At 39.2% G+C, this 21,192-nt stretch overlaps 2 protein-coding genes across 5 annotated transcripts in view; both read left to right on the top strand.

Annotated features, from left to right (window-relative positions):
• Window positions 1-3,716, top strand: part of pdia5 (protein disulfide isomerase family A, member 5) — a 64,478-nt gene extending 60,762 nt beyond the window's left edge. The window contains exons 16-17 of the mRNA XM_004081428.4: window positions 688-822; window positions 1,681-3,716. Coding sequence (XP_004081476.1) covers window positions 688-822; window positions 1,681-1,761 — 216 coding nt within the window. The 3' untranslated portion in view covers window positions 1,762-3,716. The remainder of the gene's footprint in view (window positions 1-687; window positions 823-1,680) is intronic.
• Window positions 3,717-8,644: 4,928 nt separating this feature from the next.
• On the top strand, window positions 8,645-16,797 carry sec22a (SEC22 homolog A, vesicle trafficking protein). Of its 4 annotated transcripts, XM_011489255.4 has the most exons (8): window positions 8,645-8,957; window positions 9,759-9,969; window positions 11,793-11,956; window positions 12,482-12,661; window positions 14,810-14,928; window positions 15,137-15,202; window positions 15,481-15,517; window positions 15,592-16,797. In XM_011489255.4, the coding sequence occupies exons 2-8, from the start codon at window positions 9,788-9,790 to the stop codon at window positions 15,672-15,674; spliced, it is 831 nt and encodes a 276-aa protein (XP_011487557.1). In that variant the 5' UTR covers window positions 8,645-8,957; window positions 9,759-9,787; the 3' UTR covers window positions 15,675-16,797. The 4 variants fall into 4 exon arrangements, with proteins under 4 accessions (XP_011487557.1, XP_078795779.1, XP_004081475.1 ...); XM_078939653.1 differs by lacking the exon at window positions 15,137-15,202; XM_004081427.5 differs by having other exon boundaries at window positions 15,481-16,797.
• The last annotated feature ends 4,395 nt before the right edge of the window (window positions 16,798-21,192 follow it).

The raw sequence follows: 21,192 nt of genomic DNA, 5'->3' as shown, positions 1-21,192 counted from the left end.
AGACATCCAGGGGGATTTTTGACAGTGACAAGTCAAACCTGCAGGACTCCGAGAGACATTTCCGCTGTTTAACATGACATGTTGAGTGAGTGATGCGTCAGCGAGGCAACATTTATCCTTCGCTGGGACAGTTTGTCACTAATTTATGCAACCGTTCAACTATGCAAATGCCATTTATCAGGGCGCTTGATTGACATTGTAGAGTTTTGTTTAAAAATGGAGTTAAGCATCAACTAACTGTGAGAATTTCAAATGAAAGAGTTTTAATGTAGACATTTGTTTTGTTTTTTGATGAGCAACAAAATCATCTTATAAGTAATCACAAAATTTGTGCAAAAAAATAAAATAAAAACTGATTATTGTTGTTAGCAACAAATCAGCCTTGCAGTCAAATCCATTAAGTTACATTACAGTCACATTTTAGAGTTAACTTTTTTGATCAAATCTCTAAAATCTTTCTTCTTTTTTGTAGACCTAAAAACTATTTTATTTTATTTAAAAATGACGCATTTTTTTGCAGAAACAGTCTCTTAGAAATAACAATTTTATGTGTTTTTTTTCTATTATACACAAGGAAAAAAAACAGCCAGTAAGAATGTACAGTAGGTGTGTAAATGCACAGATACGTATTTACAGTGTATAAATAATCTGCCATGACGTTTTTTTGTTTTTGTTTTGTCTGTTTAGATTGTTTTTGCTGCTGTGGACTGCACAAAAGGACAGAACCACGAGGTCTGCAAGCAGGAAGGGGTGGAAGGTTACCCAACATTTAACCACTACAATTATGGAAAGTTTGTGGAACGATATAATGGAGATCGTGGGGTAAGTGTTACCAATATGCACTGAAAAAGTACAATAAACAGGCATAAAAATACACCTTGTTATTTTGCCACTATTGAATTCTGCTTCATGTACCAGTTTGAACACAAAACATTTTTCTACTTGTGTTTTGTGACTTTTGAGATCTTTGGGTTTTTGGGCAGCACTCCGATTGATTGATCTTTTGTAAAAGTGTTCCCAGTGGTCTTTTATTATATCCTTGCCGATTTTTAGCTGAAAAAGAAAAAAAAAACTGTCATTTTCTAGGAGGACATAGTTTCTGCAGAGCGGCAGTAGTTTATTAAAAATTTGCCTCTGAGTTGTGAGCGGAATTGTTGGCGCTGAGTTAGCTCGCCCCCATTTCCCATCATCACTTTGTTATCCCATCTCTCCCACTAGCTTACAGCCCCCTCACACCCCTAATGTAACACCAACAGTGAACCAAAAATGGTGAGCAATATTGGAGCTGTCCAGCCAAACAGTTTTGAACCAAATACCAATACAGACGAGGAAAAAGAAGACATGCATGGGTCTAGTCATCTGCAAGAATGGAGCGAAGCTGGGAGCTTGAGGCTCGTCGTAGGAGCTTCTACGTCACAACTACAAGTGTTTTCTAACAGCATTTTTTCCTCTCCTCCTGATTCACAACGATTTGTATGACGAAATACTAAGAAAAGCCCGTTTAAACACAATTTTCTTTATATATGTCCTCTGTTGTCAGAAAAATGCCACAAGAACATGCTAAAAACACCAAAGACACGATTTCCATTGCAGCGGGTCTCTCATGGCTTTCAGGACAAAAACACACCTAAACGTAAGAAATACTAAAGCAATTCTCTGTTGTTGTTTCTTATTTTTCAGGAGGCAGGCTTTACAGGATTCATGCGCAGCTTAAGAGGACGAGACCAGGAAAAGGTAGTCAAAAGGAAGGAGGAGCTCTGAGTGCAGGACCAGGGGACGATGCAGACTCGCCCTCGAGCTCAGCCCAGTCAGCACTGATATGGGAGATACTGATGACCTCAGCAAAGGCTGTTTTCTTTTTGTTTTTTTTGTCCTTTTTCTTTCTTCTGTTTTTATATATTACTGGGTGACCCGTTTGTAATAATGCCAGTGGATTATTTACAGTCCGACCAAACATTTGAGACTTCTTTTCCTTTTGATTTTTTCCATATGTATTCTGATGGGCAAAAAATAGAAAAGAAAAAACGGACTGTTTTTGCCCACTCACTGTGAATACGTGAAAAGCTACACCCTAAACTGTATCTATGCAATATTGACTCCTGCTGTGCCCTGTGGGGGGGGTCTCTGTGACTGTGGTGATGTCTTATGAGGGCATCAAGGCTGAAGTAGAAGTTCTATTGTCCATCAGTAATCAAAGTCTGTCTTTATGGACTTATTCTGGTTATCTAAACACACCTGTTCTTTGGTTTTGGTTCCATCAAGAACACGGCTTACAGTCTAAAGGATTAATCAATCACTAATCATTCCAAATGTGAAGCACTGCAGTGAGTTGGAAGAAGCTGGAGCTGTGCACATTGGCTAGACTTTTATTTTCTTTCTTTACAAGACCAGTATTCTGTTTGGGTCTGCACTATCATTGGTTTTGCTCTGAAGGCGCACTTGAATTTTTCTTTTTCTTTTAATAGGTATTTCTTAAAAATGTAGCCTTAAACGTTAAAGCAAAGTAAAATATCTGGCACTGCAAAAATCTAGTTTCGGAGAACCTGAGGCCTGGTGTGACTTTCACTTCCTCAACACTTGAACAAGAACCAGAAGAGAAGAGGAAAAAATGTGTACATTTGATGCCAAATGTTGCTGCGCACACTCCTTTATACACACAGGGTGACATTTATCTCCTGCACCTCTATAACTGCACCTTTTTGTTTGATGAAAAGGAGATTCGTTGATATCCTAGCTTACGAAACGGTTTATTTCTGCATCACAGGCAGGTCAAAATGTTTGACATAATTCTTTTATTGTAAACGACCCTTTGATTTCTAAAATGCTGCAGATCTCTAAGCTCACATTCAGGGCTTTTATTTTGAAATGCATAAACCGTTTTAATGTGTTCCATCCAATCTTATCAACATTTTTTGCTCTACGTGCAAAAATCCTACATCTGTTTGCCCTCCTTTCCATCAATTAGGCATCATTTTTATTTTATTTTATTTTAAATCCAATCCCCACGCCTTGCCCTGTATACTTTGTTTAAAGTCCTATACTGTATGTAGCTGCACTTGAGTTTTGTTATTAAAAAACTTTGGTGATAAATAAGATTCTCAGGGATAGTGAAATCCACTTATTGGGAGCGCATTTCTTATTAAGTTTTCATTCCAGCTGATTTTGACATCACCAAATGAAATATTGTTTACATTTCTCTTTCAAATACACATCCCATCCATTTTTTAGTCCGTTTTATGGGTTTCTCCTCAAATGCTAATTGTTTTTCTGAGTGAATACTGTCCAATAGGATCGGGTCTCAAGTTCTGGCTGGTATCAGACTTTCTGTTTTTGTTTTGTTTTTAACCTTTGTTGGCGGTGATTATTAAAGTTTCATTGCAAGTTTGAGCGCTCTGATGGAAGGCCTCATGCAGTTTGGTGATAAGGTCACAGTTATTACAATCATTTTGGAGTAATTCGTTTGTTTCATCACAGCTCAGACACTGAAATGCACCTGTTAAACAGAAGAGTCTCCGTCTTTATCCCAAACGTGTCCAATTTGTGTACAAATGTTTCACATTTTATGCCAAGAAATCATTGTTGCCTTTTTGTTTTCCTTTTGTTTTTGTGTCCAGCCATCTGAACAGTTCTCCTTTTGCAGTAATAAAATAAAGCCAAAAATATCTCAAAGAATGTTTTTTTTTTCAATGTATTAAAGACATTTGTTCTACATTTTAGCTTTTGAAAATCTTTTGTGGAGTCATTTCTTGTGATGGATTTTCATATCACAATGAATTTTGGAACCAGGATTTGCCGTTAAAAGATAAAAATAAAATGAGCAAACTGACGTGATGCTGGAAGCAGATTTATATTCTTGAAGGTTTGGGAAAAGAGGACCAAAAGAAATCTGAAATATCTCACTTTGACGGTAGTCACAGTTGGATTAATTCCATAATTTGAACCACCACTTTCCGGATAAATGTTTAGATCTCAGCCTGAAGACTTGAAGGCATTGAAGTTCTGTGATCTTCCAAGTTTGGATGACGTGTCATTCTTTGGAATGGATGCAGCGTTCCCCCTTTTACTTTAGCTCTAAAACGCCACTTTGGATTTTTTTGGGACTCATCCCCAAATTACTATGCTGTAATTTTTAGTATCTTATTTAATCATGCACTTTGTTGGACATATTGGATCATACAAAAACATTAAAAACAAAAAGTTTGGAACAGCGGAAGATTTTCTTTCACTCAGCCGTTTTGCCTAATGACATCAATCAATTTTCTGAATCAAAGCATAAAAAAATTATGGCATTTCTTAAATAATTTAGAGAGAGATAAATCCATCGGAACAGTGTTGTGGAAATGTCAAGTGTTTAAATCCTTCACTGAATCCAAATGAGGTTTATAGGAAATCCTTACTCCAGAATGAAGCTAACCTTCTAGTTCAGATGTTGGATGAGGTAGACCTTTTAAGATCAAGTTTGATGTCCTCCAGACAGACAATTGGTCAAAAAAAGTCAACTGTTTTAAACAATATTGATATCTATAGCTTTTTATTGTATTTGTTGCAAGCAACACCCAGATAAAATACCAAGGACTAAAATAAAATCGCTAAGGTTTGGGAGAAATTCTAATTGGGGTTTCCATACCTCAAAAGGTAATACAACACAAATTAACCTGGAATTTATTTATTTATTTTTATGTTTATGCCATAACCTGGTCATTTCTCTTCGCCAACCTATTGGTCAGCTTTAACTCAAACACAAAATTAATCTTAAAAAATCCAAAGAAAATGGCTATTTCTAATACTTTATTCAGTCTCAGTTAGACGTTTATAATGCAGAACAGATAAAGTCATTGATTGACAGAAACGATAATTGTGCTATTTTCTTGTTTACAAAAATATTCTATAAAAAATAGACTTTCCACTCTTGAGCAGCAAGAAACTAAGCATCATTATTAACCTTGTTTTATGTCTTTCAAAAATGCATGAACAACTGTGAAATGAATGCACACGAAGCTGCAGGCATTAAAGGAACATAACAAAAGTAGGATTTAAAGCAGGTGACAGAGGCAGGGGTGCCTAAATGTAAACTGAAAGTCACACATAACCAAATATTAATAACCCAATCGTTTATCAAATACTCCTCTCTGGGTTCTTCACTGAAAATAAAAGTAAATGTAATAATCAGCAAATATGAAAGAAATCAGTAAAAAACAAATAATCCTCTCAGAGTTCTTTACATTAAAAGTCAGGAAATATATTTTAACAGTATTTTAGATTTTAGAAAACCAATATTAACCAAATAAATCTCTGTGGGCTGTTACAGAAATAAAGCTTCTGTTGTCCATGCACAATCTTAGGTAAATGTGCAGACTGTGCAGAATCTCCTAAATGACTCTTTAGGTTTTTGTGTTCTTTCCTCATGATCCAGTCTTTGAGGTTCCAGGAGGCTAGTCTAGTAGACACCACTGTTTGTTCTCTCTGATCAACTTCCTACGTTAAATACCCGGCATTCTGAATCAATGTTTCCCTTACCTAATGATCAGAATCAGGTGTACAAATCACTCGGCCTGGCCACAGGTCTGTGAAATCAAGACTTTTTTTTACAAGCATTTGTGAAAGAATGGGCCGCTCTCAGGTGCTGCCTGAATTTCAGCCTGGAACTGTCGTAGGATGTCACCTGTGCAACAAATCCAGTCGTGAAATTTCCTGAATATTCCACAGGCAACTTTCAGCTCTTTCAGAACAAAATGGAAGAGTTTGAGAACAACTGCAACTCAGCCACCAAGTGAGCTTCATGGAATGGGTATCCAAGGCCGACCAGCTGCATCCAAGCCATGCATCACCAAGTGCAATGCAAAGCGTTTGTTGCGGTGGTGTACAGCACGTCGCCACTGGACTCTAGAGCCGCGGAGACGCCTTCTCTGCTGTGAGGAATCACGCTTTTCCATCTGGCAATCTGATGGACGAGTCTGGGTTTGGAGGTTGCCAGAAGAACGGTACGTTTCAGACTGCATTGTGCCAAGCAGGAAATTTGGTGGAGGAGGATTCTTTTTTAGGAATTGGGCTTGGCCTCTTCGTTCCAGTGAGAGGAGCTCTGAATGCTTCAGGATACCAAAACGTTTTGTACAGTTCCATGCTCTCAACCTCGTGGGAACAGTTTGGAGCGTGCCCCTTCCTCTTCTAACATGACTGTCCACCAGTGCACAAAGCAAGGTCCATAAAGACGTGGATGAACACCTTTGGAACGAATTAGAGTGGAGACTGAGAGCCAGGCCTTTACCACCAACATCAGTGTGTGACCTCACCAATGCGCTTTTGGAAAAATGGTCAAAAATTCCTATGAACACTCTCCTCAATCCTTGTGGACAGCCTTCCCAGAAGAGTTGAAGCTGTAATTGCTTCAAAAGGTGGACCAACATCCTATTGAACTCTATGGGTTAGGATTTTCCACGTCAGTTCATATCCGCAATCCTAGCATTACTGCTCTGCTTCATTCTGATGCATCCATTTGTAGAGGACTAGATCCATGTCCGTCTTTGTTTTCCTCATCTGAGCTGGTGTCTGTCTGGCTCTAAACTGTACAGTTGCATAGTTCCAATATTGCTCACCATTTTAATTGCACCGGTAATGTTAGGTTAGGGGTGTGAGGGGCTGTAAGTTAGCAGGTGACAGTCTACACAGATGGATTATGGGAAATGGCGGCGAGTCAAGGCAGGTGAGCGAATATTTTTGGTACTATAATATATGGCCTCCACCAAGAAAAAAAATGGTAAATGAACTTGTTAGAAACAGCAAAAACACAATTTTGGTGTACTATGACCTTGGAGTTTACCTTGGGAGTCATGGGAGAGGTTGTTTTAGACTGTGGTTATAACTTGTTCTATAAATCTCTTTGAGTTTTCAAGAATTTTCTTCTTATTCAGGGTGGTTAGCCTGCTGTCCTGTACACCTTAAATGTCTGCATGACATGTACTTGTAATCATAGGAACAGAACCTCCTACAACCTAATCCCTTATCAATCTTGTCATTGCAATTTTTTCTCACCTAAGTACACCGCTTTATCTTTCTGTTTTACACGTTTAGTGTTGTTCACACACAAAACAGGAAAGTATTGACACCCTATAAATATCCAGACTCGTTAATTACAAATTTGAAGACACTTGTGATGCTAATAAGAGAAAATCCCTTTGGTTGTTGATTGATTTTTAGTAAATTCTTATTTAAACTTTACATGGCAAACAGCAGGGTACTCATTACCGTCTTAAAGGGCCCAAAGAACTTTACAGTCACAGTCCCATTCACCCATGCACACACTGTTAGTGGCTTCGCTGCCTAACACTAGCCACCAGGAGCAAGGTGGGGTTCAGTGTCTTGCCCAAGGACACTTAGACACATGGGCGGGAATCGAACCTGCAATCTTTCGATTTAAGGTCAATCACTCTATTGGTGACTGTTGTGGGTACCTAAAATTTTGTTCAGATATGTCTAAAAGCTGTCATAATGACAATACTAATGTCAATTTACCGTTATGAAAGGTCAGATTTACTCGACACGATGCAAAAAGAAGCAAAAGCAGTCGTATTTTTAGAAAAACCTCTCTGCTCTAAAAAAAAGTTGATATTGTTGGTAAAAACCAGCTGGCAGCGATCAATTTGAATTCAGTGGATGTTCCCGATCTTCTGTTTAGATTGTGTCACTGCAATAACAGCACTGCTGTCCCCACACCTGACACTTTCCTGCTCTAAACACTCAGAGAAATCTGTGGCTATTCATCAACCTGTCAGCAGCAGCTCACATCCATCATCCACTTTCCATCTTTCCCCCCTCTTTGTTGCTGTCCTCCCCCACCGCCCAACACACACGGGCCATGAAGGTCCCCTCAGGCTGACACACTGCCTGAGCTCAGGAGAGATTGCACAGGTATCTGTGAACGATGAGGCTGCCTACCATCTCCTCCAGTCACAGTCATTTCTTCTTCCTCTCACACATTTTACTAGGGAAATGTATGAACGCTGGGGGGGTACAAAGTAACTGGCCTATTTCATGTCTGATCGGAGCAACAAAACTTGGCCGCTCATGTATACACATTGTTTATTTTTAATGCCTTGGTCCTAGTCCAAAAAATAAACTGCAACATCAGATGCTTTGAAATGAGGCTAATGTTTAACTGGCTTTCAGTGGAAAATAACATCTGGAGCAAGTTGCAATCCAAATGATCAATATTAAGAACTTCTAAAAGTGATTGATTAAAATATAATAATAGGAACGTATATTAAAATCTGAGATAAAGGGGAAGTGTTCACTGTTCTTACAGGATCCTTCTGTCATAATTTATCTATCGCCTCAATTTGCAGAGAAGCTGCGTTTTAGTCTTCTACGCCTTGTCTCCATTTTTTCTTACACACTGTTGTCAGACATCACACCTGAAATGTTCCTCCTGCAATCTGCAAACTGCAATCCACATTCACTGAAAGCATTTATGTTGTGCTATACCTTCTTAGAAGGCCCAAATGCTCTACAGTCATAGATCCATTCATCCATGTAAACACACCCTCACGCTCTGTTGTCGAACACTGGTGCTAACTTGTAACCATCAGGAGCAATGTGGGGCCAGGCAGGGGATGCAGAGAATATATAGACAGATGAAGGCAGATGATTCACTGTGGTGACCCTGGCTGAAGGGAACAACTGACAGGCAAAGAAGAGGGAACAAGTATCTATAAAAGGGTTGCTTCTTTACGGAGTTATACGCTTTTTTTTCGTTCCTGTATTTAATTATGCTTTTTTTATTTCTTTTTTTTAATTTTCGGTTTTTAAAACTAATTGAATCAAATTTCCCTTCGTGGTGACGTTCGTGAGTATCTTTACCCACAATGCACAGCGACAGAGCCACGTAAACAGAACAGAGGAACTGGAGTATTTTAAAGCTGCACGTTGTTAGATGTCCGCATGATGTTACATTTTTTCTCCAGGTATCACTTTTTTAGTCAATTGTATTTGTTTCTCCGACATTTGCTGATTTCAATTTATATCCCTTTGCTTTTGTTAAAATAGTTAGCAACGTCATGTACCTGTACTTGCATCTTGCTAGCAGCTAACGCTAGCTAACCTGCCAGACGATTAACCTGGTCGCTTTCTTTGCATTTTAGCCCGCATACTTTTGCTTTGTATTTACAGTTTTGCACATCAGATCCAATTTATGCAACGTCCCAATGTACACGTTTGTTGTGTAGAAGTTTTTTTTCTTTCTACTTCTAAGAGCTAAGCTAAGTTGCTAATTCTCAACACTGGATGTGCTGCTAACAAGAGAGCTATTGTTTATGTCATCAGTAATATTCGTTTGTGCAGTTTGGAGGAAGTGTTTACTTCATAGCGAAATGTCCCCATTTCTGTTGAAGATAAATTTCGGGAGAGAAATCACTTCCTCTTTACTTTAGGGTGTCTTCACGTGGCTACGGAGCTATCCATGGTTCTGACAAACGGTCAGTGCTGGATCAGCATCTTATGTCAAAAAGAGTTGCTTTAGCTTTAATGTGAAATCCTTTAATATATATATTCACTACAGAGGAAACTTTATAACAGACGAAACTTAAAATATGCTAACATTTCTGACATACAGATACTGATCCAGACATTTCTACCTGTAAAAGTTTACCTGTCCAGTTAAGTCAGTCATAGACCAGATGGATATACAAACGAGTGAAGGAGACCTGTAAGCATTATATACCTGTGTCTGAGCACGTTTTATTTCCTGCTTTTCCCTCTGTTTGCAGATCTGCAGTGAGACATCCAAAGCTCTAACATGTCGATGGTGTTGTTTGCTTCGGTGGTCCGAGTTGGAGATGGTCTTCCTCTCTCAGCATCAACTGATTATGAGATGGAGAAAGAGCTTCAGGAGACAAAGAGACACCTCAAAGGGCTTTCAAGGAAGCTCAACCAGTTCCCTGACCGCTGCACACTTAAGTCTGGACCATATAATGTAAAGTAGGTCTCATTCCATGCTTTTTCTGCCCAAAAAAAAAACGTTTTACTAGGCGACCATATTTAAGTAAATTAGGCATTAAAAAAAGATATTTGTTAGGATTTTCACTTCCAAAACAGGCCCTGTTGAAAGAAGTCAAAATTCTTTCCCCACCGTCAGATTGTCTTTTCTTAAAAATAAGCAAAAAAAAAAAAGAAAGAAATCTGCCAATTGGATCAGAAAAATGGTTTAAAGAATAATTCCTATTTTAAGAAAAAAAAATTCTAGGCACAAAGACATGTTTTCTCAAACTCAGATTATTGCACTTTTGAGAAACTTTCTTGATAATGTTGGGTTTCTTGCAAGACAGAAAATGAGACATTTTTTCTGAAACAAGGCTTTTTATTTTCTTAGGATTTAGTGTTGCGGTTTGGAAAACAAAGCAACTGCTTCACAGAACAGTTGTAAACAACAAATATGTCACCTTTAAAAAGTAGCTAGTAGCTACGTTGTGGCTTTGGAAATGGCCCGGCGTAGCAAACCCTTAAGTGGTGAGGAGTTTGTAGAAAGAATGTATTCTGAAAGCAGCTTACATTGTTTGTCCAGAGCTAAAAAAAGTCTGTCAAATGATACAATTACTAGACGAGTAGAAGATCTGGACAGCAACCTCCGGGTTAAATATCTGGAGGGCCTGTTAATTGTACAAACAACACTTGGTCATTAAAGTTATTAAAAACAACTTTTTCTGTTTATCCATTTTTTTTTTCACCAAAATTGTTCCCCAGTCTAATGTCAAGTTCTTAATTTGGCCCTCTGCGACAGAAACTTTGAGAACCCCTGCTCTAAGTAATACTTAGATTAACTCAGCACCATACATTATAAAACTACCATTTCTTCTTTTTAAAGAATTTCACTCGTCACGTAGCCTGGCCCATCAGATGGGTGTAAAGGCGTCACATCAGAGTATCAGCTTTTTTACCCTTTAACACCAGAGGCGTTGCTGCTGACACATTTTAACTCACGCCCTTTGAGAAAGTAAATCTTTGACCAATCAACGTGAAGGAACTGTTTCTGACGGCTTTGCGTATCATCTTTGCACCGTAATGCAACACATGACTTAAGTGATGCATATCAGGACAAACTGCTTTTCTCCGCTTCAGAATTACGTCAATTGCGTAAACGGTTAAAGAGTGCTTGTTAAAATGTTTTAAACACTGGAACTAAAGCTCTGATTTTGAAGGCTTAAGTTCAAAGATTTGGGTCCTCCCGTGACTTTCTTTTGCTGTGAGGTCCGTGTTCTCTGTTTAAAAAATTTAAGAAAGATTTCTAGTCAGTCTTTTGCGTAATAAAATGCCCCTGTCAGATTTTCTGTACTCACAACATAAAACTTGATTTTGATTTTAAATTCAAGAACTAACTGTCGTCACGTCTAGAAGCCTTTACTGCTTCAATCTAAATCAGACTGAAATGTATGTATGGTCTTTATTTTTTGTTTTTTACACCAAGGGTACATTAACACAGGTTTGATTTGCACCAGGGATGTTTCTTTTGGGTCATTAGCTATTTCATTGTTTTTTTATTATTTAAATATGCAAACTGGGTCCTCCCGAGAGGAGGAAGGAGTGTCTCAATCCACCTCAGGGTGAAGGGAATGAACGACAAAAGCACAAGATGTTACGAGGGCTAAAAATAAACTGACCAGTTTGAACGTTTTCACTAGAATGGCAACCATAGTAAACCTGGTGTAGTGAGGACCTACAGTCCTTTATTACTACTGTTGGTTTTCTTCTTCTTGATGAAGTGCACTGAGAGTAACAATGTTTTCTGGATGTTCTGTGGGTATTAGTTTCACCAGCTCTCTGGGTGTTGGATATCTGATGGTGTGCACTGCGAATTACCCAAACGTGCTGGCATTCTGCTTCCTGGACGAGCTACAGAAGGAGTTCATCGTCACCTATGACCCCAAACGTATCAGCAGCGCCGTGCGGCCATACTCCTTCATTGAATTTGGTCAGTCTTAAGGAATTTCACATCAACTTCAGATTCATAGAAATATGCCTGAGTGTCAGGGCCACCATAAAAATAATAATACTATTAAATTTACGACTTTATTCTCGTAAAAAAAAGCAACTTTTTTTTTTTAAATGAAACAACCAAATAACTTAAAGTTCCGCTTTGATTGTTCCGTTGATGTAGTCCTTTTTCTAAAATGATTATTTAAATTGTTTTTTGAAACAATTTGTCAAGTGGGAGGAGTCACAAGTGTATCAGCTGACTGAAGAATACACACTTTTGAATTTGTAAATATAAAAATGTTTTTATGCATTAATTCTGTCACTTACTGCAAAAGTGTTACGTTTGGACAAAGCTGGTTTCAGATTAAGTTCATACTAGCCAACGTTGACATGTTGAAAGTTGCTTGAAGGAAAATCTAAAATCCGTATTTTTACCTGCATTTTTTTCATTTGGTGAGACTTAAGTTGTGGCTTCATGTGTGTCTAGCTGGTTTTGCATCGTCGTCATCTCTCTCCTCAGACACTTTCATCCAGAAGACCAAGCAGCGCTACAACAATCCTCGTTCCTTGTCTACAAAGATCAACCTGGCTGACATGCAGACAGAGATTAAGCTGCGGCCGCCCTATCAGCTTTCCCCCGACGATCTGCAGGCTATCAATGGATTCTCTGTGCACACGCCGTCAAAGTACAAAGGCATAGGTAGGCCTTGAGTCCTAAAGCTCATCTGTACAGGTACTGTCTAGTTAAGCACAAGAAAACAACTCTTAGAAGCAGATTTCTTTCCAGATTTTGACTCTCATTTTGGCACAGCATCTGCTGAAAGTCACTAGTTTACCTTCTGGACCAAAATCCATCAGTACAGATTAGGGCTGTGGCGAGTATCTGAATACTTGGATATTCCAGATCTGGTCCAGGAAAACAAATATTAGGATCAGGAATTTGCGATGTTTCTAAATATAGTAATGTGGAGTGAAAGTACACCTCAGGAAGGCTAATTATCGCTCTAAAATTGCAGAATAATGTTGGATTTTATCTACATAAACTAAACAAACTGTGTGACAGTAGCCTGTCACAGGAAGTAAGTACATCTTCAAAGTAAAGTGTTACTGAAGGTTGCTCTTTTCAGGGTAAAAATATCAGGCATTTCTAATAGATTAAAAAAAATAGACTGACGTTCAGTTTACTGAAATTTGTTGCGAAAAGCCGATTTAGTCTTAAATATCATTGAAAAAGTGTTTAAAAAGATACGTTAGAAATATTACGAAAATGTGGTGATCAATTATGTGACATCATAGCATCCATGCTGGAACTGATCTATGAAATGTTGATCTTTTAAAGGGTGGGGTTATTTTGTTAGTCATTTCTACTAAATACATAAAAAAAACAGTCGGTTAAAACTGGAAGCACTGCTGCCAGTTTAGATGAAATGACAAAGAGACATTTTTATTTAGGTGTTGCTGAGTCTTTATTCTCTAACTTCCTGTCATCCATCCACTGGTTGGCTACATTTTGAGGACAGAAAAACTGCAGAGAACATTTTCAGGATGTGTTGTTAAATGATCTAAAACAACGTTTACTGTTAGACTCAACCAGGAAGTTGACAGAAAAGCGTTTGAGTGGGACATTGTTTAAAGTGACGGATGCAATTTTTCTTCTTAAAAATCTTTATTGGTTAGTTGATCCTGATCTCCAGTTCTAAATAAAGGTAAAATAATGGCGTTCATTGCATATTATTTTAATTTTCATTCATGTAGCAGCAACCATTTAAACCAAAGATAATCTATCGATGAATCGTGAAAAATTGTTGATCTGGATTGGCGAATCGAATTGGATCGTGACTGAAGTAACGACCCACGGCTCTAATAGAGATGAGCATATTTTGCTTCTACTTTTCCAAAAACATTTGAAGGTTTATGTAGTTAGAAGCAGCTCTTTGTTCTTTGTACCTTTTGCCACTTTGGGGCTTTTATTTTGTCCGCGTTTGTGCTTTTTATGTGCTCCACATAAATGATGGATTTGGGTAAAACCTTTTCTCTGGTTTCTTGTGATGCTGCACTGCAGAAGGAGTTTTAAAAACTCATCTGGATTGAGTTTTTTTTACTTTATTTGATGAAGTCCAGATTTGCTGTTAGTGCATCAGAACATGAGCTGTTGGAAGTTGAGAATGTTCTGTAAATGAAGCAAACATCACCTTAAATGGATCGCATTTTGTTTTGAAAAACCTGATATTTTAAAGTTGCTTTCGGGAACCACAGAATGAATTTACTGAAACCAGATTTACCTTTATGTAAAATGGACTATAGAAGATAGAACCAACCTGGAGGAAGACGTCTTTACAGGCTTCAAACCAAACACTATTGTTTTCACTATTTTCACTCCTTTTGTTATTTTTTGTTTGGATAAATTTGTTGTGGGAACACGTTAAAGGATTTTCTTTTTCCGCTGCTTTTACCAAAAACAAATATTGTATGTCGGGAAACCGGATGTTTACTTTGAAAGCTTTCATTGTTTCAGGACTTCCTCTCCTGTTATATGAAACATCATCTCAGATTTTCTTTTTTTTTCTTTTTTACTTTGCCTTGCTTGTCTTACTTCCTACAGCCCTTGCCAGTCTCAGTTTTCTATGAACATAAATCATTTTGTCCTGAGGGAGGAAGCTTGAGTCTGATCGTCGTGGCACATCAATTATTTTACTGTGCCAGGAAGTCCTGGAATTCAAGCGGGTCAAAGCTCACATTTTCTTTTCATTCCTTTCATTTTTCCTGCAAGGTTCTTTTAAATCAATAATGACTTTTTTTCCCTGGGAAGCTGCAGTGTGACTGCATTTAGAGTTTGCCTTTCTTTCAGCTCCCACACAGATGTTGGAACCCGTGTGTCTCCCAGGCGTCATATCTTGCGTGCTGAGCGTCCTCTGTGGCGGGCTGAACCTCCTTCGAGGAGTCCATGCTATAGAGAGCGTGCTGCAGGTAAAAAAGGCTGCTTCACACCAGACATGAAAGTTTGAAAAAGTCCCACAACTTTGCCGGTGGGAGCATCGATCTCGCATCCTCTTCTTAATGTAAATCCGATGGAGGACAAAAAAAAGTACACATCCTCTTGTAAATGCTGATTCACTTGTATAAATGCAAGACAAAGTAAGATGTTTTTCATTGTGCCTTTTCTCACACTGTTTAGAATGATGATGAAGACTTTAATTATGTGATTGCCTTCTTCCTCGGCACAGCTGCCTGTCTGTATCAGGTAAGTGATAGTCTGCGGTAAGAGCAGCCCATCACTGGCTGACTAACAGCCCTGCACTTTACAGCTCAGCAGCCTGTCAGTTAGACAAACATTCACCAAAGCGCAGTGCGCTCGCCGCCAGTGTTTTCCCTTTAAAACATTTTCATCAGCTTGTTCGATTCAGCCCCCCTCCCCCCCCCATACTTAATGGAACACTGTCATTTGACAGACAGATGAGGGAGATGAGTCTGTTTTGGTCGTGCAGCATTGAAATAATCCTTTTTTTGTTTCGTTTCCAGTGCTACCTGTTTGCATACTTCTCTGTCTGGAGGAACAGTAAGTCCTTCCTGGCGTTTGCACTCATATGTCTGTCCAACATGTACCTGTATGAACTGAGGAACGTTTGGCAGATCCTCTTTCATGTGGCAGTGGGAGCCTTCATGACGCTGCAAATCAGACTGAGGCAGCCTTTGGGAAAATCACCAGACTATAATGTCTGACAAAACGGACCTGGAAAGACGGCGAGCAGCACCTTCACGGATCAGGGAAAAAGAGAATCGCTGGAGAGATCACTTTTTTTTTTTGGAGTTGAATCCACTTCAGGACTTTATTGGACTAGTGTTTTTACAAGCTCGTTTGCTCGCTTTCTGTCGGCTAAACCAAGTATTTAAAAAAATCAAATCAAATATTGCAGTCCCCCTGTTATTGTTCTATATGCAAAGATTTTACATTTATGATACAAGAAGATCATAAATTAACATGACGACCAAACTCCAAAGATGTAAATCATGTGAGAGAAAAGGTGTTTTACGTGATTGTGTGTCAAGTCAGAAACCCGAAGGCCACAGACACTCAACTGCATTTGACCCGAATGATTAAAGTAATTCTAAATATTATTACCACATAGTTCTGTGTTTATCTAGTTTTGAGTACATTCAGTCCAAATAAAGGGTTGAAGCGCTGAAGCCCAATACAGACTGTTTTTCCTGACAAACTGACTGTTTCACACATCCCTTCATTTTTATGTAATAAATGAATAAAACACATAGAACATCAACCAAAAAAACCAGGAAGTGTGGCGCTATAAAATCAAGCTCAGAAACCAATTTTACTCTAAAAATCATTTATATTTACCAAATAAGTTTAGAATGCATTTTTATTAATTTTTTAGGGGTATTATTACAGTCACATTACAAGCCAAACTATCCTTGTAAAATGTTTTAATATTTTGTTGGTTTTTAGTTTATTTTCTTTCCTCATCACCCTTTTAACTATACATCTCATAAATTAAATTGACTATGTAGAATTTGCAGGAAGAGTTTCCAAACATGCACAAAGGTCATAAATAAGGCAAAACACGTGAAGAAAACTCTTCAAGTCGCCTTGAATCTGGACAAAACATAAATAACAAATCTATTTTTATCACAACACTTGAATTCAACCTTTTATTGTTAATTTTCTCCAACTTTTAACGTTCCTGACTTGTCCTACAGGACAATATTGTAGTTTTTAATTTAAAAAATCTGCAATGCTGCCCTAATTGTGCCTCTAAGTTTCACATTATTGTACATTTTTACAAATGACACAAATTAAAATGCATATTTTTCAACCTGGTATATGCTTAGACTCTTTGCTTTATTTATTTGCTGTGACTTTCCGTCAAATATGTTTCATGTACAGATGCAAATGCTTAGGGATTTTATTTTTTCTTTTCTTTTTCCCACTCAGACCTAAAGCTTGACACAGTTCTAGCAAAGTTTTGTTTTTTTTTGTGGCCAGCACGTCTTCTTCCACTATCCCGTCACCGCATATGTAAACAGGTTGGTGCTGCCAAGAATGAAGTAGCAGAGCTGCAATGTGGATCCCAGAGGCCGGATAAACCATCGATTTAGGACAACAAAACGTCTTTCACCCCTTCATACGGTACAATTCTAACATATAGCACGTTAACTATGAGGAAAAGTCCGGTTTCTTTTCAGTTGATGGGATATTTGTTCAGGAAATTACAGCAAAGTTCTTCAACGTTCCACTAAATCCTAAAGGGGAACTGTCATCATTTGAGAGGATTGCCCGGGCGGCGGTTGTTCCCTGCCGGTTCCCGTGTGGCGTTGGGGGGATTCCGGCTGCCGCTGCTGCTGCGGTGGGGGTCTTGGGGTGGGGATGGCTGGGCACTCTCCCTCCTTCTTTTCACGTTCCACCATCCATTTTAGAAGAACATAAAACCTCACCTGAGCACAGGTGTTAGCTCACCTTTGCACTAATAGCTTGCATGACTGAATGACTGAAATGTTTCACACTAGTTGGTTTTAAGGCATAAGTATGCGTGTGTGAACACTATCTGTTTTGTGTACATGTCGACAGGTGGACATTTTTGCAGCTAGCAGGTGTGTTGATAACATTTGAGTGTGTGTGTGGACAGGCCCCGCCCTTTTTGTACTGCATTTGAACCTTACCATAATGATTAACAACCAGTAAACTTGTTACTTTATGCTGCTTCATGGTCTTATCCCCCTTCCCCTCCTATTATCACCCCCTACCCCCCCCCCCCCCTCTCTCTAACGTCCCTCTCTCTTCTTCCCCTCTTTCCTTTTCCGTCCGGTCCAACACCAAAGATTTTCAGACATGGTTGAAATTAATAAAGTTTGGCCTCAATTACAAAAGGGGTTTATTCAGACATACCTTTGGTTTGTCAGAAGATTAATAACCCCTCTTGTTAAAGCAAAATATGTCCAACACAAGAGGCCCTCAGCTCTCGTCTGTCTGCCCAGCCGTTGGACAGGACAAGTTAAAAAAAAAAAAAAAAAAAATTTGAGAGGATTGCATCATTCCGTCTTAGTTTGAGTTATAACTCCACATCATTTAAGAATTTGAATGCAGCATTGAAGCTCCGTGCCGTGTCTATCCGGCATCAGCCTGACCGTTTAGCCGGAGGATTGCTGGAACCAGAAGTCCCATGTTAGTCATTATTCTGCGACTCTGGTTCCCGTTCCAGCAGCAGGGCCACACCTACATGACTAAATGGCTCTTCTCACGGAACTGCTTAAGCTTTCTGGAGTCTGAAATGACTTTTTTCTCACTGACTCAATTCTTCATCATCCACTTTAGGAGCTATTATAGTACATTTGCTGGGTGGGTGTTTTGTAAGAAGTCCAAATGCTAAGAATTAAGATTTATAGATATAGCTGTCTGTTATTAACCAAATGAAATTAGGCAAATGCCCAAAATACTGTACAACTAGAAATGATATTTACATTTTATTCAGTTATATTGGGACAAAACTGAAATGACAGTTAACAAAATATAACAATACAATAAAATGTTTTTCTAATTAAAATAGTTTTTTTAAAGAGTTCTATCAGAAAACCTAAAAGTAAGATTGAAACTTCTTTTAGTTGGACAAATACAAAACATTTGACATGTTACAAAGTTAAAGGCTTAAATCTAATTTATCCATGACTCTCATTGGATGGGAAAAACAAAACGACCTAAAAATGGGCCTTCATTGGTAATGGGAAAAGAAAAGAATGTAAAATCCTTCATTAATATTTATAGAACACAATATTTTGTTTAATATCTTCAATGTTTAAAATGTAAGAGTTTTAACATTGATGTTTGAAGCATGCATTTTCACACAGCAGATGCTAAATTATGCTTGTATTTATTTCACTTCCTGATTGTATTACCTTGGGATCTACACTGACCAAAAATATAAACGCAAAACTTTTGTTATTGCTCCCATTTTTTATGGTATGAACTCAAAGATGTGAAACATTTTCCACATACACAAAATAACCAGTTCTCTGAAATATTGTTCACAAATCTGTCTAAATCTGTGATAGTGAGCGCTTCTCCTTTGCCAAGACAATCCATCCCACCTCACAGGTGTGCCAAATCAAGATGCTGATTAGACAGCATGATTATTGCACAGGTGTGCCTTAGACTGGCCACAAGAAAAGGCCACTCTGAAATCTTCAGTTGTATCACACAGCACAATGCCACAGATGACGCAAGTTTTGAGGGAGCGTGGAATTGACATGCTGATAGCAGGAATGTCCACCAGACCTGTTGCTAGGGAATTGAATGTCCATTTCTCCACCATAAGCCGTCTCCAAAGGCGTTTCCGAGAATTTGGCAGCACATCCAACCGGCCTCACACCACGTGTAACCACACCAGCCCAAGACCTCCACATCCAGCATGTCCACCTCCAAGATCGTCTGAGACCAGCCGCTCGGACAGCTGCTGAAACAATTGGTTTGCATAACCACAGAATTTCTGCACAAACTGTCAGAAACCGTCTCAGGGAAGCTCATCTGCATGCTCGTCGTCCTCATCGAGGTCTCGACCTCACTCCAGTTTGTCGTCGTAACCGACTTGAGTGGGCAAATGGTCACATGCGATGGGGTCTGACACGTTGGAGAGGTGTTCTCTTCACAGATGAAATCCGGTTTATACTGTTCAGGGCAGATGGCAGACAGCGTGTGTGGCGTCGTGTGGGTGAGCGGTTTTCTGATGTCATTGTTGTAGTATTAGTAGCCCACGGTGGTGGTGGGATTATGGTATGGGCAGGCATATGTTATGGACGAAGAACACAGGTGCATTTCATTGATGGCATTTTGAATGCACAGAGATACCGTGACGAGATCCTGGGGCCCATTGTTGTGCCATACATCCAACATCACCTCCATCACCGGCCCCATGTTGCAAGGATCTGTACACAATTCTTGGAAGTTGAAAACATCCCAGTTCTTGCATGGCCAGCATACTCACTGGACATATCACCCATTGAGCATGTTTGGGATGCTCTGGATTGGCGTATACGACAGCGTGTTCCAGTTCCTGCCAACATCCAGCAACTCCACACAGCCATTGAAGAAGAGTGGACCAACATTCCACAGGCCACAATAGACAACCTGATCAACTCTATGCGAAGGAGATGTGTCGCACTTCATGAGGCAAATGGTGGTCACACCAGATACTGACTGGATACTGAAGATTTCAGAGTGGCCTTTTCTTGTGGCCAGTCCAAGGCACACCTGTGCAATAATCATGCTGTCTAATCAGCATCTTGATATGGCACACCTGCGAGGTGGGATGGATTGTCTTTCAATTCAATTTTATTTGTATAGCCCAAAATCACAACAACAGTCCTCTCGATGGGCTTCGAAGTAAAACATGAACTCAAAAGGATCATGAATAGAGTTCAATAGGAAAATACTAAAATGAACTAACAAACTGACTAAGCCAAACTGGACATCCCTGCTCTTAGACCCCCCTTCGCGGTAGGGAAAAACTCCTAAAAAACCGGATTCCGGAAAAAACGAAGAAACCTCAGGGGTGCCCACATGAAGGAGGGATCCTCCCCCAGGACGGACAGGGGATTTGCCAGAACTCTTAGAGAAGAATTAACTTATCTAACCCTACCACTACATATATAAAGTCCAGCAGACGAGCTTCATCCAGCTGTGGTTGGGGGGACAGTCAGGGGTGCGAGTCGAGCCGGAGACAGGAACCACAGCCAGGTGGAGGAGCAGGAGCAGAGACGAGGTACTCGGTCAGGTACAGAGCAGAGACGAGCCAGTCTTGGCAAAGGAGAAGTGCTCACTATCACAGATTTAAACAGATTTGTGAACAATATTTCAGAGAACTGGTTATTTTGTGCATGTGGAAAATGTTTCACATCTTTGAGTTCATAAATGGGAGCAAATGGGAGCAATAACAAAAGTGTTGCGTTTATATTTTTGGTCAGTGTATGAACGATGGGTTACAATTAATGGACATTTCACCATTAACCCTTGTGCTATCCAAGGCACTTTACCATTGGGAGTTGGGTCATCTAGACCCACCAGACAGTGCTCTGAACCTTTTTTCTTCAATGATTTGTGAACCTCACTGGTGTCCATGGATTACATGAAATCTTTCCACCTTTATCCACCTTTGTCATGGTAGGGAGAACGCGTCAATGGAAGGATGGGGTCATCTAAGATAGCACTAGGGTTAAAAGTGTTTCCAA

The sequence above is a fragment of the Oryzias latipes genome, chromosome 21 (assembly GCF_053564925.1).
Source record: "Oryzias latipes strain Hd-rR chromosome 21, Olatipes_Hd-rR_3.1".
NCBI classification, from domain to species: Eukaryota; Metazoa; Chordata; class Actinopteri; order Beloniformes; family Adrianichthyidae; genus Oryzias; species Oryzias latipes.
The sequence above is the reverse complement of the archived record's forward strand: the minus strand, read 5'-3'. Positions and strand labels throughout refer to the sequence as shown.